General features: G+C 44.0%; 1 protein-coding gene across 35 annotated transcripts in view; it reads left to right on the top strand.

The window, feature by feature from the left end:
• Nucleotides 1-19,513, top strand: part of Ank3 (ankyrin 3) — a 484,120-nt gene that overhangs the window by 257,363 nt on the left and 207,244 nt on the right. For all 35 annotated transcript variants that reach the window (XM_037199680.1, XM_037199673.1, XM_037199672.1 and 32 more), the window contains exons 2-4: nt 12,603-12,704; nt 13,089-13,187; nt 13,360-13,458. In XM_037199680.1, coding sequence (XP_037055575.1) covers nt 12,603-12,704; nt 13,089-13,187; nt 13,360-13,458 — 300 coding nt within the window. The remainder of the gene's footprint in view (nt 1-12,602; nt 12,705-13,088; nt 13,188-13,359; nt 13,459-19,513) is intronic.

Here is a 19,513-nt window from a genome sequence, read left to right as displayed (position 1 = left end):
CCTCTGATGGAGGAACCCACAGCAAAGAAGCATGGCAGAAACCATGGAGGATGCTGGCTCACAGGCTGTCTTATTCTCAGTGAAGCACCACCTGCCTAGGGCTTATACCACCTACAGTGGGCCCTCCAACCTCAATTAACCATCAAGTCAATCCCCCACAGACCAATCTAACCCATAAGCCAATGGGACCCAGGCAGTTCTCCAACTGAGATTTTCTTCAGATAATTCTAAGTTGTATCAAGTAGACTGAGTTAACCAGGACACCCGCCGTGATGGACTTTCCCTTCAAATGTTAAGCCAAAATAAATCCTTTGTCCCTTAAGTTGCTTTTATGGGGTATCTTATCACAGCAATGGGAAAGTAACATGGAACACCAGCACTGTCCACAGGTCAGGGCTGCTGAGCTGTGACAAGTCTGTGGAAGATGTGTCTCTCCCATGGCTGTGTGTTAACACTGCTCTTTGTCCCTGGAGATAAAACATGCCCAAATGCAGCAGGTGTTTCAAACAAGTCAGATAATAAATATGTCTACCAAATATATTTCTCAAAAAATTATTTCTGTGCCTGCGGTTATTTTTCAGGCTATTGATACAACCCATTACATATCAGAATGACCAAAGATCGAGTGTGAGATTTAAGATTAGTGCATCCCTTTTGTAGGACCGTTATGCTTACACGAGTACAAGCAAGCTTGTCCTGTACAAAAATCCCCTTGAATGGAATAAAGTGAATGTTGAACTTTGTTTGCAAGAGTTCACAGATACCTTAGGTGAATAGCTGCACCCATTTTCATGTATGTTGAGTACCCTAGCCACAATAGAACTTTAGTTAACATTGTTCCTGCCTTTGATAATTTGGGGAAGTCACAGCTCATCTTTAGTCATAGGATGGTATCTGGTTGTGTAATCACATCATTGTATCAATTCCTAAATGTTATTTAAGGATCTGACTAACATAAAGCCCACTGTGCAAAAGGCCACTGCAGCGTCTTACAACCTCTGTATTATGAGGATGATAGAAGCTTTAAGTCAAAATGCTTTGAAATTCCACCAGCCTAAATCAAGACAAAATGCCACTGTATTGACCTCATAGGATTAAGACATACACAACTCTTTCCCTTTAAATTTCCTCTCCTTTGCAATGTAAGCAAACCACCCCCTTTTTTAAAAATGTATTATTATTTGTTGGTTTTGAGGCATGGTCTCACTATGTTCTGACCTTGACCTTGGGGTAATTCTCCTGCCTCAGCTTCAAAGAGCTGTGATCACAGGTATGAGCCTTCCTGCCCAGGCTGAAACTGGCTCTTAATGCCTCAGAAATTTTAAGATCAATTTGTATCCTGTTCTGTTAGCCAGTGTCAACTTAACGTTGGAAATAACTCATCCTGCACCAATACCCACCCCCACCAACACTCCTATGGTAGAAAAAAAAATAAAAATCATGCCTATATTTTTATTTCTAATCTGGTTCCAGTTAAAAGCTCAGATGTCAGCAAGCTGGGTGAGGCAAGACCTCCCCCATCAGGCTGAGATTCTGGGTCCTCCTCTGAGGTAAACCAGATCATGGCAGACAAAGGACAGTGGAGTTGATCAGAATGCTGCATGGGCAATCTCTTTAAAACACCGCCTTTGCAAAAAACAGAAACCTAGCAGTGCCATGTGTGTTTCTGAGCTGTTCCCCACCCCTGCCTCCTGCGTTTAAAGATAACGGTGGGGTGTTGTTTTGCATTCAGTTTCAGGGGAGGCACTCTGTGCAGACGCCCAGCAGGTTTGGAAAATACAACAGCAGGGCCAGCCTGGCAGAGGTCCCAGGGAGAGGATACTAGCCATGCCTAACATGTGTTCAGGGACACTGGCCTCATTTTGGGGAGGAACTGAGGTTATTTCTAGGCAGCCGTGTGGCTGTCAGAGGAAATGCATGGAGGCAGCATTGGATTTGAACCGCTTGAGGATATAGAGACCCTTCGGTAGCCTTGCTCACACTCATTAAGTCACTGCCCGCTTCCTTCCCTTCCACTTCCGACTGATTGATGGGTAGAAAACGCTGGCTTGTTTCCAGTTACTAGATAGCAGTTAAACAGAAGGAGCGAAAGTGTCTCTGATCATTCAAGTTTCCATCAAGTCCTTGCCTGTACAGATGCTTAGAACGTCCTCTTGTGCCGAAGACCTCCGCCATGCTTCCAAACACAAGCCATACGAAGAATTGACCTATGCGTAACTAGGCCAATTGAGTCGACTCCTTGAGTTGGACAACAACCAGAAAGGCCAACAAAAGGCTGGAAAACCAGAGCTTTGTTGACAGGCAGCATACTGTAGCACGCATGCCCCACTTGGTTGAGATGGTACCAGTGTCAGCCTTCTTTTGAGCTTGGTGGAAAGTGAGACCACTGTGAGAAATAACTGGAAAACGGCATACAGTGATTTACTCTCAGACCTCTAGGGACTCTGAGTGGTCACTTTGTCTGGTTGTGTCTTCCAGTGTGTGATTCAGCTCCCATCCAGCAGGGGGGAAAATATAATTGTTGAATTTGGGTGTCGCTCTTGCTCTTTTGAGTCTTAGACCTCACCATGTAGCCCAGGCTAGTCTTGAATTTCCAAGCACCATGCTTCAGTCTCCCAAGTGCTGGGGCTATAAGGTTATAGGTGGTATCATATAAAATTATATGCAACAATATAAGATTGTATGTTGCCAGGCACCGCAAAAGGGGAGGGGAGGAATCCATTCTTTGTTTGATGTGCTTGTCAGGAGACACAGATCTATACCTGACCCCCAAAACCTTGGTCACAGAAGAGCAAGGTCTCGGGGTACTCAGCTTATTTTGGGTGAAGGACATCACATTCTAAGTGGCGTTAGTGACTTAGTCCTGGATCACATTAGTTATCTTGAAAAACTCTGCCAAGCAGCTCTGGTTATGTTTCAAAGCCGTAAATGACACACGAAGTGTTGATAAGTCGGCTGCCTTGCTCTGTTAGGCTTTTCTTGAATGAGAATAATTTATACACCTGTTAATGTATTCATCAATAAAGTTTGGCACTCTAAGGAAGGCCCATATCCTCAGTGTCTGGATATAAATTTTGTCTTTGGAAAGTGGGGCATGAAAGAGTGGGAGAAAGTGGTGGCATGTAAAAATTGAAAGATTATTGAAAGCCAGATTTTTAATTTGGGCTTTAATATTTAATCCCCGTTCATGTGTGTGTGTGTGTGTGTGTGTGTGTGTGTGTGTGTGTGTGTGTGTGTGTGTTGAGGCAGAGCCTAAGTGCTGAGATTAGAAGTGTGTGCTACTCTATCTAGCTAAGACCTTAACGTTCTTTTATATCAATTAAAACACCTTCAAAACGCCTCTCACATTCCTCACTTTTCCATTTGGGTGCTTTCTCCCAAAATTGCAGTTCATGCTAGCACACCTAACCACATTTTTATTTAATTGTTGGTAGGCTCGTGGTTTACACTTTTGTCTAAGGTCTGTGTGTATGTATTTGGTGCTCAATGATATGTCAAGGTCACTGTCATAGATACCATCTTAACCGTTCATTACCTCTGTGGTGAAAGCACACCCTGACCTCTCCTTCAACCTTTTGGGGCACACAGTTCCGTGTTGTTAGCTGCAGTTACCTGCCTGTGCAGTAGCTAACATATTCCTAACTGCTAAAATAGCACCTACTGGTTAGCCTCTCTGTGTGCAGTCACCCTCCGACACTCGACACCTGCCCCTAACGAGCATTTTGCTTCCAACTTCGGTAAGATCGCCTTTGAACAAATCTATGTGTGAGTGAGGTCATATGGCATATGCTTTTCCCTGCCTGTCATATTTCATTTAACATCTCCCAGATTCACCCAGGTCCCTACATTGCATTTCTTTTTATGGTTGAGTAGGATTCCATTGTGTATGTTAATTGGTTTCTCCACCGAGGGACACTCAGGTTGATTTTAATTTCTTGGCTACTGAGAATATTGACAAAGCAGTATTTGAATGATAACCTGACTCAGGGTCCCTTGTCCTAGGATGTGTATTAGACTCACCTAAGCTGTCTTCATCAGAACATTCCATCTCAGAAAAATGGAGTCTCCATCTCTGGGGTGAGAACTCGGGGTGAGGGGCAGCTCTTGAAGCATGGAAGGTTGGTGGCAAGGCTTCTGTTGTTTATACTGTTAATTCGGATAACACACAGGCTATGTGCTGACCCGGAGCCCCTCATGGCTTCCTAGCTTTGAGACGAGGCTGTATCTGCTGTATCCGGGGCAAAGCTCTTCCCTACAGCTCCCTCGGCTCTTCATCTCTCTAGGGATTTCTTCTTTTCCAGAAAGATTGTCCTTTCTACTTCTGGACCCTCCATAGTCCTCCTTTCTTTTCTCTCTTCACCAAGTATCCCTCCAAAGTCCTGCTTCTTCCTCCACTTTCCCTAGCTGCTCCCCCAAGTTGTGGAAATAGCTCTTCCCGATGAATTTCTTGATTCATTGCTGTGGGTTTATCTGTGAATTCTCATTGTGTGGGTGACTGCACCCTCAAGCTAGAGGGTAAAGATCAGCCTTCAGTAAGATTACAATCTCTCCTTATGGAGCAACTAGTACATAAACAGAATAGAGAAAATTGTGTAGGGGCCCAGAAAGAGAAGGGATCTAATCAAATAACAAATGTGGACTCTTTGAGCTGGACCTAGGCTTTCATTGTGAGTCTGTTGGAGGATCATCTTGTGAAGGGTGCATGCAGGGGACTGATGAGCACCAGTAACAGAGTTATGGTTGTGGGTGAGGCCACAGTGTTAGGGGACTGTGAAGGCCAGTCCAGGAATGATAAGTTGTCTAGATTGCCTTCAATAAGAGTGTCCCTGTCTTAACTCAGATTGGAAGTATGTGTTTGAGCAGGTTTTTAAGGACCTTTGAAATCATTCCAGCAAATGGGTAGGAGACACTGAGTTAGAAGCAAATGGCTAGAAGATACTGAGTTAGAAGCAGAGACCCTTTTTCAAAGGAAATGTATCCTCCAGCCCTGATGTTGAAGCAGATAGAGGCACACACACTTGGAATGAAACTGAAGGTGAGCACTTAGAGTGCCTTACTGAGCCTTGGTTGCACCGAGTTCCCAAACTCAGAGCCATGGGGATCCCAGTTTGAAAGCCACTGGTGTGGAGAGTATGGGCCTATGATCCTGGCTGTGTTTCCTTGGACAAGACCTCTACTTATGAAACTTCTGCCCAGGATTATTCCACACCTCTGACAAATTAAATTATTGACAACTGGTGTTTTGTTAGTTCGGTGGTGGTGGCGGTGGTTTTTGAGCTGGTCAAAAGGCCAGACCTAAGGCCTGAACTAGCCAAGGAACAGAGTAAATGCAGGATAGGAAGGAGATGGGTATGTTTTCAGCTGTAGAGCAGGCTCAGACATTGGGGGAGACAACAAAGGTCAGCCTTTTGAGGCAGAGGAACTGCAGAGGTCAAAGGTAACGTGGAAACAACAACTATGAATGCAAAGGGTGAAGCCTAGGAGATGCCCAGGGCTCCTGCTCCATTGTGGAGCCCCACAGCTCTTATACGGAATGGCAATGCCGAGGTGGACAGGAAATAAACTTGTCAAAGAGCAAATACAAGAAGAGCCTTCCTGGCTCCATTTTACACAAGCCCCAGGGGAAAGGAAGTCTCCCCTGAGGATTGTAACCCTCAGGAATCTCTCAGAGCATTGCCAGTGTGAGACAGAAATTCACCTGTGTAGCCCAGAAGGTGAACAGTCCTCAAAGACAAGCATTTGTTTTCTAACTACCCTTGGGTTGGTCGAACCTGGCAGAAAAGAGCTCAGGTTCCTCTTGGACTATGGGCAGCATTAGAGATGGTGAAACATCACCAGGAGCCATTTCTAAAGAATATGGGCTCACAGTCAGTGATCTCAAATCATAGAATTGTAAATTGGTATATTTGCCTTGTTTGTTTGTTTAATTTTGTTTTGTTGGACTTTCTTTTCCTTTTTTTTCCCCCTTGAAATAAGTACTCACTCTTGTAGTTGTTTTTTTTGTTTTGTTTTGTTTTGTTTTGTTTTGTTTTGGTTTTGGTTTTTGGTTTTTGGTTTTTGGTTTTTCGAGACATGGTTTCTTTGTGTAGCTTTGCGCCTTTCCTGGAACTCTGTAGCCCAGGCTGGCCTCGAACTCACAGAGATCCGCTTGCCTCTGTCTCCTGAGTGCTAGGATTAAAGGCGTGCACCACCACTGGCCAACAGGACTCACTCTTTAGCCTTAGCTTGACTCAGAATCCCAACGTTCCTCCTATCTCTACCTCCCAAGTGCTGGGACTATGGCATGAACCACCACACAAAACTGGTAACTTCGTTCATAATTTTGAAGTCCATTCTTAGGACAGTGATCCACAGCCTAGACTACATTATCTAAGTGGCTTTCACCCCCATCATTCACACAGTACATGCCATGAGAAGTCACCTGTCCTTACCTTGGCCCTTGAGTGCCTCTGTAAAGTGGGACTAGTCATTGTACCTACTGTGCTCATCTTTCGGGATGGACAAAATAAAATTTTTAAGTGAGTGGCTTAAAGAAATATGGCTTTGTTCTCCCAAAGTTCTGAGGGTTCAAAGGCCAAAATCAAGGGTACCAACAATCGATCTCTATGACATCAAGGGGCTAGCACAGTTGGACCTCTCCTGAAGGATGTTAGGAAAGATGTTTTCCTTGATTCTTCCAGTTTCTGGGGACTGCTGGTGGCCTCTGCCAGAGGCCACATGGCTCTCGTTTCTGCCCCTGTCCTTGCATGGCTCTCTCTTTCTTGTTCATCCATGAGTGCTGTCATAGTACAAGGACACTAATAAGATGCAGGACTCATTTTGGATGTGTCTTTATCAAACCAGACATACCCCCAAAGAGCCTACTTCCAAATAAGGTCATATGCTGAGGACACACATGGACCTGAATCTTAGAAGGACATCATTCTAGCTTCTTTACACCTCAGAAGTATTACAAGAGCTGGGTCAATTATTAAGTGCTTATTTATACAAGTAGTGCATATTACAGTAAGTTACAGTGATGTAATTGAGTTAGCATAAACCCTTGCAAATGCTTAGCATATCATCAGAGATAGGAAGTGTCACTCAGTCCTGAGACTTGCCACTCAGCAAATGATTATTCTTTGCAGACACTGAACTCTGCTCAATGCCATCAATATTCTGGCGCAGGTGACGAGGCCTAACTGTGAGACTAATTCATACTAGTGTGTGGCTCTATCCCCGAAGCTGTTTCCTTGACAAAAGGCACATGATTCCTCTTCCTTTCCTGGCTAAAAGGATGGCCAAGGAAACAAGACATCAACTATGTCAAAAGAGATTTTCAGATTTACGTTGTCCCTTAGATTTGGGCGGCTGAGGGAAAGCCAATGCTGCCTGCCAGTTTGCATTCATCCCTGAGCCCTGTATCTATAAGCAGTGGCCTCCTCTGTGTGGCTAAGTGTGCAAGAGACTTCAGCTTCTCTTTGTGCCTGACTTCCCTCCATGGACATTGTCAGCTGCCATCTTTAGATGCCTATTTAAATACAACATGTGAATGGGGCATTGTTCAGATAGAATGTCCAAGATTTAAAGAAAGAAAGAGGAGGGGAAGGAAGGAAGGAAGGAAGGAAGGAAGGAAGGAAGGAAGGAAGGAAGGAATAGTGTGTAGCCCGTGTTAAAGATAAGCCTAGTTATTTGAGGAGGTAAGAGCTTAAATAGAATAGTGTGCCTACTACAGAGTGTTTTATAGAGCTTTTTAATGTTAAGAAAATAATAAAATGTAGGTGTGTCAGAGGATCCCAGGCTTAACAATAGCTTAATGACATTTTTCAGGTCTATGAGGGTAGATAAAACTGCCTGCAGTCAGCAGAAATGATGGTTACAGTGTTGAGTCGGGGTCTTTTTCTGGGCTGGCCGCTTGCACTGTAGCACTTTTATAACACAATGGCAATGAACCACAGCTCCCACTCAGCCACTTGATCACAAGGGTGAACCACTGGTATTCTCTAGGACACTGTGTTGCTAGGATACTGTGTTGCTAGGATACCATGCTGCTAAACCCAGGATGGATGGTAGACTACATATATCATTTCCAACTTAGACTATTTGCAGCTCATGATGGGCTTATGGGGCTGTGGCATCAGGTTAAGGGTCAGCTCTTTTGCCCTGCTGTACACAGGAGAGTTGGAAGAGAGCAAAAGATACCGAGATGAAGGTAGATGGAGCCTCCTTTGTACATCATGGGTAGTGCTGTGGCCACTCAGATGCAGTCAGTGCTTACTACGTAAGCAAGACAGGACGATGTACTGCGTTGCTTTCAGATGGTTGAGCAGGGGAAATGAGCAACTCCTTGAACTTAAATAAATCATGTTCGGAGTTATCATTTTTCTACAGGCCTGGCTTTGCTCATGTTTTCTGGCTTTTTCTCTTGTTACCCAGCCCCTCCGCCATTTTCTGGTAGAATATCCAGAAGCAGGTTTGCTCTCCTGTGACAGTGGCAATGGTGTGTGAGTGACCAAGGGCTGAGGCCAGTGAAGATAACTCGTCCCTTCCTGATCCTGACGTTCTGAGGCTGCAAATCAGTGACCTCAAGGAACCACTCAGTACCAGGGTCTCTAGATAAAAAAAAAAAAAAAAAAAAAAAAGCAGTTGGATGATGTACTCTAGAAAAGCTTGCTTTATATTTATTGACGTATCTATTTGAGGTGGAATTGCACATGCCACTGTTGATGTGTGGGAGTCAGAGGACAACTCCAGGGAGCTGGTATTGAACTCATGTTGTCAGGTTTGAAGGCAAAGCGTCCTTACCCACTGAGCCATCTCACCAGCCCTGTTAGAGAGTATGTCAGCAACGCAGCAGGAGTTTTTAAATCAAAACAAAACCTTAGCCTCCTGAGATACTTAAAATGGGGTGCAAATTACATATACATGTGCAGCATGTACAACACATATGTATGCAGATTTGGGGTGTACATGCATGTGGAACCCTTTCATGGTGTCTAAAAGACATTAATTCCAGGATACCCTAGCCCCACCTATTCCAAGATCCACGGGTACTCAAGTGCCTTATATAAAATGGTGTAGTGGGCTGGAGAGATGGCTCGGTGGCTAAGAGCACTGACTGCTCTTCCAGAGGTCCTGAGTTCAATTCCCAGCAACCACATGGTGGCTCACAACCAACTGTAATGAGATCTGGTGCCCTCTTCTGGCATGCAGGGACACATGCAGGCAGATTACTGTATACATAATAAATAAATAAATCTTAAATAAAATAAAATAAAATGGTGTAGTATTTTCATAGAACCCATGCATTGAACACACATGGCTCTATTTAGACTACTTATGGTCACATAAATGCTGTGTAAGTTTTATATTAGGAAGTCATGATACGTGAAAAACACAAACACTGTATCTATTCAGCACACATAGTTTAAAGTAGTGTGGAACCCGAGGATAAAGGCTGACCACGTGCAGTAATTGAAGGAAAGAACATAGTTGGTAACTTTCACTATTCTAATGAGGACCCATGCCTTAGATAGGTTAAAATAAACAAGAAAGAAGAAATGCAAGCTCAAACTAGTTGTGTGTGTTTTGCTTTTAGAGTCTTGGATAGGACTTTTTTTTTTTGAGGAAAATGGGCCACATACAGAACTGCCAGATCTTTTTTAAATCTGGAAGCAGTTCAGAGGCTCTTTTCCTTGAATTATCACACCTCCTTTTAGCCTCCTTAGCTGCAGTTTTTAGGTACCCGAGTCAGAATCCGTGTGTGCAGCTCACAGTTCCTGCCTCTGGCCTCGGAGATGTGCAGACAAACTGGCAGCACTCTGTTTGCAGGACAGCAACACAGCCTTTCCATGCACAGGCACTGAACCACAGTCAAGTAGGACTAAGGGTCATATGTGAGCACACAGTGAGCCCTCCTTGCACAGCTGGCCCTATCTGAACTTGATTTTGTTTGTCGTCCCCGCCCCCCCCCCCACGCCGGTGCTGAGGATTGAACTTTGCGCTTGCTAGGCAAGCGCTCTACCACTGAGCTAAATCCCCAACCCCTCTGTCTGAACTTGAAAAACCCACCTTCCCTCAGGAGAAGGCCTCTTTACACACTGCAGTTTTTCCTTGAATTCCTGCAAACTGACTGCTGGGAACTCTAACACACACACATATTCTCTCCATGCCTACCCCTCATTATCTACCCTGTATAAATGGCTTACATGCCTAATGCAAATTCTGATTTGATTTGATTTTAGTCACAGAGCAACTAGTATCAAGTAAATGCTATGGAAGTAATTGTTATATAGTATTATTTAAAAATAAAGACAGCACAAAATAAATAAATAAGCCCACCCTGGTGTACCTGTACAGGCCCCACATTTTTTTAAAGTATTCTTGATTCCTAGTTAAGTGAGTCTATATATGTGGATAAACAGGACAGATCCAAATATCTTGGGATGATCAGGGTCAACTATGTGTGGTAGTTAAAAGAAGAAAATTAGCTTATAACTTTCACTCATCATTTGAGAAACCAGCCCTCTGATAGTACTGTAGTATTCTCCGAATGCCCTGGTTCTGACACACAGTGTTTGATTTCTGGCCTTCATCTTTGAGTCAAAGCAAATTCTCAAGCTAAATTGTATGGCTGCAGCTGTTACTACCATGGAAGGCTCCTCTATTGTTCTCAAACTAAATGTGATTATTAGTTATTTCTATCCAATGTGTGTAGTTATTGATTCAGTCACAAAACCGTCACAGGCACCTGCCATATATCAAGGTTGCTCCTAGTTCAAGGGAAATAGAAAGATGGGTGCCACACACAGGGTCTCTTCCCTGTACTAGGTCAAGGCATATGGCAACCCAACCAGGCCCGAGATTGATGCCTCCTTAAGCTTATATAGTCTGGAAGTAAGAAGTTTTATGCATTGGCCGCTGCTTTTGCTGAGAAGAGTTGGCCCTCCGGACAGATGGCAATTCTGAGAACATGTTTAGTTGTCACCAAGGGGTGTGAGTGGTACTGGGCACGGAAGGTGGTATGCATTGGACAGTGAGCAGAGTGGGCCCCAGAGAAGGACCACTCAAATCAAAATGCTAATCGTAGTGAGGAATAAGGGATATTCCACCATGTGACACAGAGGAGGTGACAGGGATCCCGGGGGCAGTGGTCTCTCTTGGGAGGGCCCTCGCAAGTCAGTGCTCACTTATATTTACACCATAGAACCAAAGACCTTTTGGCAGACCAGAACTTCCTTCATCTTGGCTAAGGGGCCAGGCCTGAATGGGTGTTCCTCAAAGACTGCCATCTAGGTGGCTTCCCATTATCTGGGTGGCTTCCCAGACAGGTGCTTCCTGATCTACCCTTGCTTGTTCTGAAGGCTTACGGTTCCTTGTGGGAGAAGAACAGGTGTTTTTACACCTATGTCTTCGTGTGGTAAACTGCCCAGCACTAGATGGAATGGATGTGTTGGGAGCTGCAAGAGCATTAACTGGGCTTTAAAGATGGAGAGACATTCAAGGGGGCTTTCAAGGAGGCAGATAGTGGACATACTCCTCTTAGAAGCCTTTCCCTGCATGATGCATTTCTAACTGGCAGGGAGATGTTTCTGGATCCAGTCTCAGGAAATGCTGCTCTGGAGTTGAGATGCGCCCAACAGCCTCCTTCCTACAGTGTGCGGGCCCATCTTTGCAGGGGTCTCTTTCCATTGTGTATTGTCCTCTTCCACTGAAGGGGTTTCCCCTGCCTTTGTTGGTGTCAGAGATGAGCAGCATTCGGAGAGTGAACTGGCTGCCTCGTTTTCTTGTGTTTAGATGTCATACGCTGTTCCCCAGAGAGCACTCCAGGCTGTGGCTTCGGCCAGATTGGAAACATCGACAATTCACTCCATACTTTGTGTCTTCGCTGCATGCTTTTCTTTCTTTATTTTCCTTTTTATTTTATTGTATTGCGGCATGCTCTTCACGTAGAAAAACATGTTCTTAATGCAGGAAGGGTCCCCCTAAGCACCACAGTGGGAAGTTAGCAACTGAAAATACCTACTTGAGGCCGTGCAGCAACAGAAAGGTCTTGCTTTGGGAAGCCGTCAGGTGAAAAATCGGCTGTGATAAACACAGGAAATGGAATCGGTGAGCTTCTGGTACAGAGCAGCTGTGGTACCCAAGACAGTGTAGGATTTTCCCTGGAGATTGTGTATTGCTTTAGGATGGCCACATTTCTTGGGAAATTATCTCTCTCGATTGAGAGTAAGTTTGGATATCTCAAAAGCAATAAATCTGTGTGCTTGGAACTTTCTTACTAATGTGTGTGAGCGTTTGCCTGCATGTCAGTCTGTGCCCACTGAGGCCCGAAAAGGGCATTGGATCCCCTGAAACTAGAGTCAAAGATGGTTGTGAGTCACTATGTGTAGGTACTGGCAATTGAGCCTGGGTCCTCTGCAGGAGTAGCCAGTGTGCTTGACTTCTGGGCTAAGAGTTCGCCCTATTTCTCTGGACTTGTTAGAGAATGTTGTCAGTGTTTCCATGCCGGCAATAGAACAGTCCAGTGGCTTCCCTCCAGCTTTGTGGCACTAGCTGGGTGCTCGTCCATAGGTGTGTTAGCCTCCTTGGTCACCACAATGCTTTTTCTTCTTTCTCCTCAGTCTGATGCCAATGCAAGTTACTTGAGAGCAGCTCGGGCGGGGCACCTGGAAAAGGCCCTCGACTACATCAAAAATGGAGTGGACATCAACATCTGCAACCAGGTCAGCTGTGGTTGTGGTTGTCATTTGGTATTTGAGTCAAAACTCTCCGGTTCCTTAGAGCTCTCCTGAAATACTGGCAAGATTTTTCTCTGTTTGTCAGGAGGCTGGTTTCGTAGATGTTAAATTTTGTCCACCTGATGTTGTCAGATTATTAGGCCCTGTCAAAGGGATGCCAGAAGAGGCAGGAATATAGCAACTAATGATTCCCAATATTTAGTAAGTAATGGCCCCCTCTTCCTAGTTTTCATATTTTACTCCTGCTCCACATTCCCACGTGGCACACATGTAGGGGACATTGGTAGGGGGTCATCTGAAGAGCATGCAGTGGGCTGTGGACTGTTGAGTACTCAGCTTTCAGTTCGCTTTCCCTTCACTTTCCATCAGAATGGGTTGAACGCACTCCATCTTGCTTCCAAAGAAGGCCATGTGGAAGTGGTCTCCGAGCTGCTACAGAGGGAAGCCAACGTCGATGCGGCCACAAAGGTCAGTGTCATGGGCTCGTAGCTTTTTGTCACCTGCCTAGTTCTATAGAGGGTCAACCCTCAGCAAGAATAAGGTTATCACTCTCATGAGCTGTTCATCAGCTCCGTTGTCTGTGCATCACAGAGGCATTGAGCAGGCTGTGAACTCATGTACCATGCCTCTCGTTCCACAGAAAGGAAACACAGCCTTACACATCGCATCTCTGGCTGGGCAAGCGGAGGTGGTCAAGGTCTTGGTTACGAATGGAGCAAACGTCAACGCACAATCTCAGGTAAACCTACAACTGTATTGCAAAGGACTTTGAACATCACTTACCTGTATGGCTTCTAGATCAAGCACTTGCTTGAGTTGCACATTGGCTAAGGGCACATCACTTGCAAGCTCAATTGTTTTCAAGTAGTTATCAGAGTTCATTGAACTTATATGTATCTTTATTTACAATCTGTGTTGTGAGGGGTAGAATTTTCAACCATGGTCAACCTCAGAAAGGCCATGACTGACAGATCCACCTATGAACGGCTGTGGTTGACAGTCACATACAAACGCTCAGCAGATCTTCGAGATGGGGTCCTTTACACTGTTTTATGATGCTGTCAAGCCTCAATCCAGTCTCAGTGTTGCTACTTTACATGGAAAATGAAGAAACTTTACAGAAAAAGCTTCAGGATTTTTCAGAGCTCATGGTGCTTTATTAGTTGGACACTGGAGGAAACTACTTAATCCCTCCCTCTATGCGAATAAAGGCAGCATTGTTGCTAACTGAAACAAATAAAATAAAAACAACCCAGAAACTTTAAACGTCTCCAGTCTTTAAAATGTTCAGGCTATTTGTGCTGAATAGAAGCCCCCATGTCATTTCTGAAAACACTCATAAGATGTCCTCCAAAGAGCACCATAGATTGCCTAGCATCTTAATCTCTGTCTTTGGATCTAAAAGAATTAGCGTTTCTACTTGACTGGTTTCAAATTACGGGTGCTCGTCATCCAATCATCGGCATCCGTGCACAGCTTCCGTCAGAGGTCATGTAGCAAAGCGACCATCTCCTGAGGCAGCAGCATCCACAGAGGACGTAGCCTTATTTGCCCTGTTCCTAGTTACAGCATCTGTCGCTTGTCAGTGGTGCCACCAGAGTGAAGGGCATTGAGCATATTGATCACAGAACAAGCCTGTCATTTTGCCTATAACCCAGGATTTAGTGATAGTAGGAGATTATGTGGCCTATGGTTCTTGCTGTGAAGATGGGATTTCTCAGCCTTGGGATCAGAAGCATGGGAAGAATTAGGTTGGGTTCCTGTTGGGTGTTTGATGTGAGAATAATCTGAAAATCAAAAGATGAAGTGGAAAGGGTGAGATTTTGAGTTCTCATGTGTTTCTTGCAAGTGAGGGAAATAAAGGTACCAACATTTTATTGGAAAAGTTAAACTTGGTAATTTTTTATCCACACAGTCACATTCATTTAGTATTTGAGGATTAAACCCTGTGCATGCCTGGCAAGTACTCTGCCAATGAACTATGACCCCAGCCTTTCATTTTTGCATTCTGAAAACCCCTCATGATTATTGTTACCTTCCTTTAGACAATTCACATAAGCTTACTTTTACAAGTCTGTCTTTGACCTTTGAGAAAAAGTGTCAACACACTTAAAAACAAATTTATTACACTTATTTATTGTGTGTGCACGTGCGCACGCGTGTGCCCTCTGGGAGAGGTCAGAGGACAACTTGGGGGAATCAGTTCTCTACTTCCACCATGTGGGTCCTGAGGATTGAACTCTGGTTGTCAGACCTGAAGGCAATTGTCTTTACTCGCTGAGTTATCACAGTGACCCAAAGCACACTTTTTTTTAATAGTTATTCTGTGGTCTTTTGCTCTCTGTGTTAACTCTGCTTGGTTCATTGACTTTGGATATCTTTGGCTGATGAATCTCTTCTACTTGGGACAGCTGCAGAATTACAATGACTTATGACATCACTATGAGAGCTTCGGCCCTAGTGACCATCAGTGTCAGGGAAGTGACAGCCGCAGGGTCCCTCGGTCGTTTGCACTCCTTTCTTTCTAATTCCCTGGGCTTGGACCTTTTGTTACATTGTCTATGAGAGTTCACTTTGAATGGTATTGCCTTTCCAGAAAGTAATGATAGAAAATTCAAGTTTAGCCAATACACTTTCAGGTATGAACAAGTGAACTACAAAAGAAAAAGAAAAACAGTGTGCTTTAAAATGGTTAAGTTACATTTATTTATGTGGGGGACGGGGACATGTGTGAGCTAGGGCACACATGTGGAACTCAGAGGACAACTGGCAAAGTCAGTTCTTTCCTCCCACCACGTGGGTCCCGGGGATCCAACTCAGGTAGTCAGGCTTATCAGCAAACACACTTACCTGCTGAGCCATCTCAATGGCTTACATCATACTTTTAAACTGATATCCCCCCCAAAAAAATACTGCTGTAATTTTGTCTACTGAGAAATAACTAGTGGTGAGCAGTGAGCTATGAGATCATGGGGAAAGTTTTTAATCCATTTCCAATTAGAGCATCATCGCCTTCAGATCTTGCACACATTCCTGATTATGTCCGAGGGCAGCCACAGCTATAAACCTGCTATGCCGTAAGTGGGAGCACTATGCCCGAATCCGTTTGAAATTTGAATTTGTACACGTTCCACACTGATGAGGCCATGAGGGGAAGAACGCAGCCTGTGAATTCCCGCTCCTCACAGCTGTGCTCAGGGATCACCGTCACATACTGCACAACAGAATTCCTTCCCCCTCCATCAAAAACCTGGCCTTGTTTGCCTCCCGACTACACCATGCTGTGGCTACAAGGGGGCAGTGAGGTGGCCTTGCTGGAGAGCCAGATGTTTGTGTGACAACTTCCTGTGGCAGCCCTTGAGTAGGAGCTTTACAAAGATCCAAAGGTAACGCTGCTGTAAAAAAAAAAAGATTACATTCAAGCTGCCACTGTAGCTTAGTGGGTAGAGTGTTTGTTTAGCACACAGGAAGCCCCGTGTTCGATCCCAGCACCACATAAACTGCATATGGTTCATGGTTCTGATCATGATTTGGGAAATGGAGGCAGAAGGGTCAAGAGTTCAAGGTCATCTTTGGCTATACAGCAAGTACAAGGCCAGTCTGTGCTACATAAAACTCTGTCTTAAAAATAAGTGTTTCTTTGAACAGAGATTTTATCCATGCACTAACACATAAAACATGAAGATGTTCACAGTCGAGGAAGACGGGCCAGGTGTGCAGGCACATAGCCATAATCTCAGCACTTGAAAGGTGAGCCAGAAGATCACGAGTTCTAGGTTGAGGAGGGAGGATGTGGGTCTCTAAGAGAAATTTCAGCTACAAGCCATTTCTTAAAAATGTAAGAAATAGTTAAGAGTGGGCCAGTGAGGTGATTCATTAAGACAACTGCTACTGAGCTGATGAACTCTGTTCAACCCCAGGACCCGCATGGTAGAAGGAAAGAACTTGACTCTTAGACGTTGTCCTCCAACATTTATACAGACACACACACACACACACACGCACACGCACACGCACACGCACACACACGCACATGCACACACACACGCTAATAATAATAATAATAATAATAATAATAATAATAAATGCATGTATCCTTAAAATCTTAAAAAAGAAATCATTGAGACTCCCTTCCTTGAACATAACAATCATCTTTAACCTAATAAAAATGACATAGCCCAGCACTGGAATTCTGTTCCTGTGCATTTGGGTGCTATAACTAAGTCTAGGGGGTTTTACTTTAGATGAGTTTTGGTCATTGCTTTGATCTCCTGTCTTTACAATCGTTTAACTCTTCCTTGAGTGGCTTTACATTCCTGTAACCTCTTTGCTATACCTTAGGAAAGGAACTAGGCTGGGGACATGGCTCAGCAGGGAAAGAGTTCACATTCTCAGCACCCACATGGCAGCCTACCTGGAGTGCCAGCACAGGGGAGGGTGGCATCCAATGCCCAGCGTAAGCTGGTTAACTGGACTAGCCTAACAACACAGCCCCCATTGGCTAACTGAATTGTCATTATGGCACTCAATAGAACAGTAATACACAGTGATTACCACCAAAGACAGTGAAAATGCTCCCCTCCCTCCATGGCTGCATCCAGAGGCATCGCTAACTGTGTTTGTTCAGGCAGGGTCTGTCTCTGCTAGTATTTTGTCTGTCTGTCTGTCTGTGTGTATGTGTGTGTATGTATGAATGTATATGTATATTTTTCTGAACATGTTCTTTTTTACTAGTGTTAACAAAGGCAGAATATCTCAAGTCAATTGTATTCTTGTGTACCCTTGAAGGTTTCCCCACATCCAGATGCCCTCTGTGTTAGAGGGGCCAGATCCTCACAGTCAGACATGTAGGTGTCTGGGCTAGATACCCCCTGCCTTTTGACCTATAAACTGACTTTCATAGGCCTTAGTGCCTTACAGGATTCAGCAAAATACTTGATCGTGTGTAGTAGTTGACTATGATGAAGAATGCATAGGAGGTCTCCATCGGTGAAAGGGATGTCACCTCAGTCACGGGGTTTGGTTTTTGGTCTTTGGTTTTTGTTTTTTTTTTTTTTTTTTTTTTTTTTAACTCTGCCAGGTTGAGTATGATGGAGCATGCTTCCATGCTCTGTGAAATGATTAGTCTACAGAGTTGCATGCATATAATAGCCTCACTGTATACATTGAGAGCAGAAGATATTGGAGATAGTGGATAAAGTCAGATTTTAAATAGCTCACTGACTGCATCTTTAGCAGCCCTTCCCCTGGGAACTTAAATCTATTGTTGCCATAGAGAAGAAAATGTAAATTGGACTCCAGCATGTTCCTTTGTTTTTTTCTTAAACCAGCTTTGTTTTGAAAATTTCCTAAGTTTTGAAATGAACATGAAAATGGAGAAGGAACATCTTTCTCAAATCTGGCCATCCTGAGTCCAAGTGTCTTTTCACCAACAAGTGGATAGCTATAGGCTCTAGTCTAGTGGCAAGATTTTTAGTCAGTCTCTTCAAAAGATACCTGTAGATCCTTTATTGATAGATAATATGTATATTAATTGGAGTTATGTGGGTCGAAGGAGCAAAAATGGATTTCAACAAAAGAAATTTCTAAAGAGTTTATTTTCTTTGGATTGGGGTCACTGAGAACAAGAGGCTAAAGAGGAGTCAGAAAGTTCTAGAAAATAGATGAGTGGAGGGCAGGAAAACCTAGCTAGAACCAAAGAGTAAGAGAGCCCTTTGATGACATCGCTTGAGGTTGGGGATAGAGACTGGAGAGAACTCGACTCAGGAGAAAAGACTAAAAGGCAAACAAAAATAGCTTGTCCACACATCTACACCGTCCTCAGAGAGGAGCAGGCATATCTTTCTCAGTATCCAGCCAAAGACAAATCCTTCCTGTAGAGCAGGGAAGAGTAATTCCCCAGGACAAAATGAACAAGACATTGTCAGATGAGGGAAAACATGGATGTGGGTGCTATTGACCATCACTAAAGTGAACTAAAATGCATATACTAAAATGCTCACTTTAAAAACAAAATGCACGTTGGGTAGGATACTACCATTTTCATTACCATGATGTTGTGTGTGAGAAAAACAGAGATTTTTGGTTGGGCTCAGGATTACTTGAGTATTGTTTAGGGGCCCTGAGACTAGGCAAAGCCTCATGAAAGACAACGTGTGGCTGAACCCAGCTGCTCACCTCCAGGTAGTCAGAAAACAGAAAGGAATTAGAAAGAGCTAAATATGAATATAAAAATATAAATATAAGTATCTGCTTCCTCCCCCCCACCGGCACCCCACCCTCGTACTTTCCACCACCTCCCAAGAATGCCATCAAATACAGATCTGTAATGGATTCATCCATTGATTACATTAGAGCTCTCATGATCCAATCACTTCCCAAAGCCCTCTGAACATTTAAAATGGAACCAAGTCTTCAACCACAGTCCCTGAGGGGACATTTGGTATTGACACTGTAATATTCTTGTGGTAGAAGGGGCACAAAATATGTTTTGTCAGCATGAATAGCAGGAAGATCATAAGACCCTACAGGGCTACGCACTGTGTGATCTCATTTGTATGAAATGTCCAAAGGAAACAAAGCCAAAAAAGCAGAACAGAGATGCGTGGTTACCAAGGTTACAGAAAAAGGCAGATGCTGAAAATTGGTACCAACAGGTGCAGGGTGAGGGGATGATGTGGATTAGTGGGATTGCTCCTTGTATCGGTTCTTGTCTGGCAAGGCTATTGTCCCAATTCTGTGAGTACACAAACCCCACTGAACTGTATATTATATAAAGGTGAGTTTTATGGAAT

This window comes from Peromyscus leucopus, chromosome 16_21 (assembly GCF_004664715.2).
Source record: "Peromyscus leucopus breed LL Stock chromosome 16_21, UCI_PerLeu_2.1, whole genome shotgun sequence".
Classification (NCBI taxonomy): domain Eukaryota; kingdom Metazoa; phylum Chordata; class Mammalia; order Rodentia; family Cricetidae; genus Peromyscus; species Peromyscus leucopus.
Note: the sequence above shows the minus strand (reverse complement) of the source record. Positions and strands in the feature narration are given on the sequence as shown.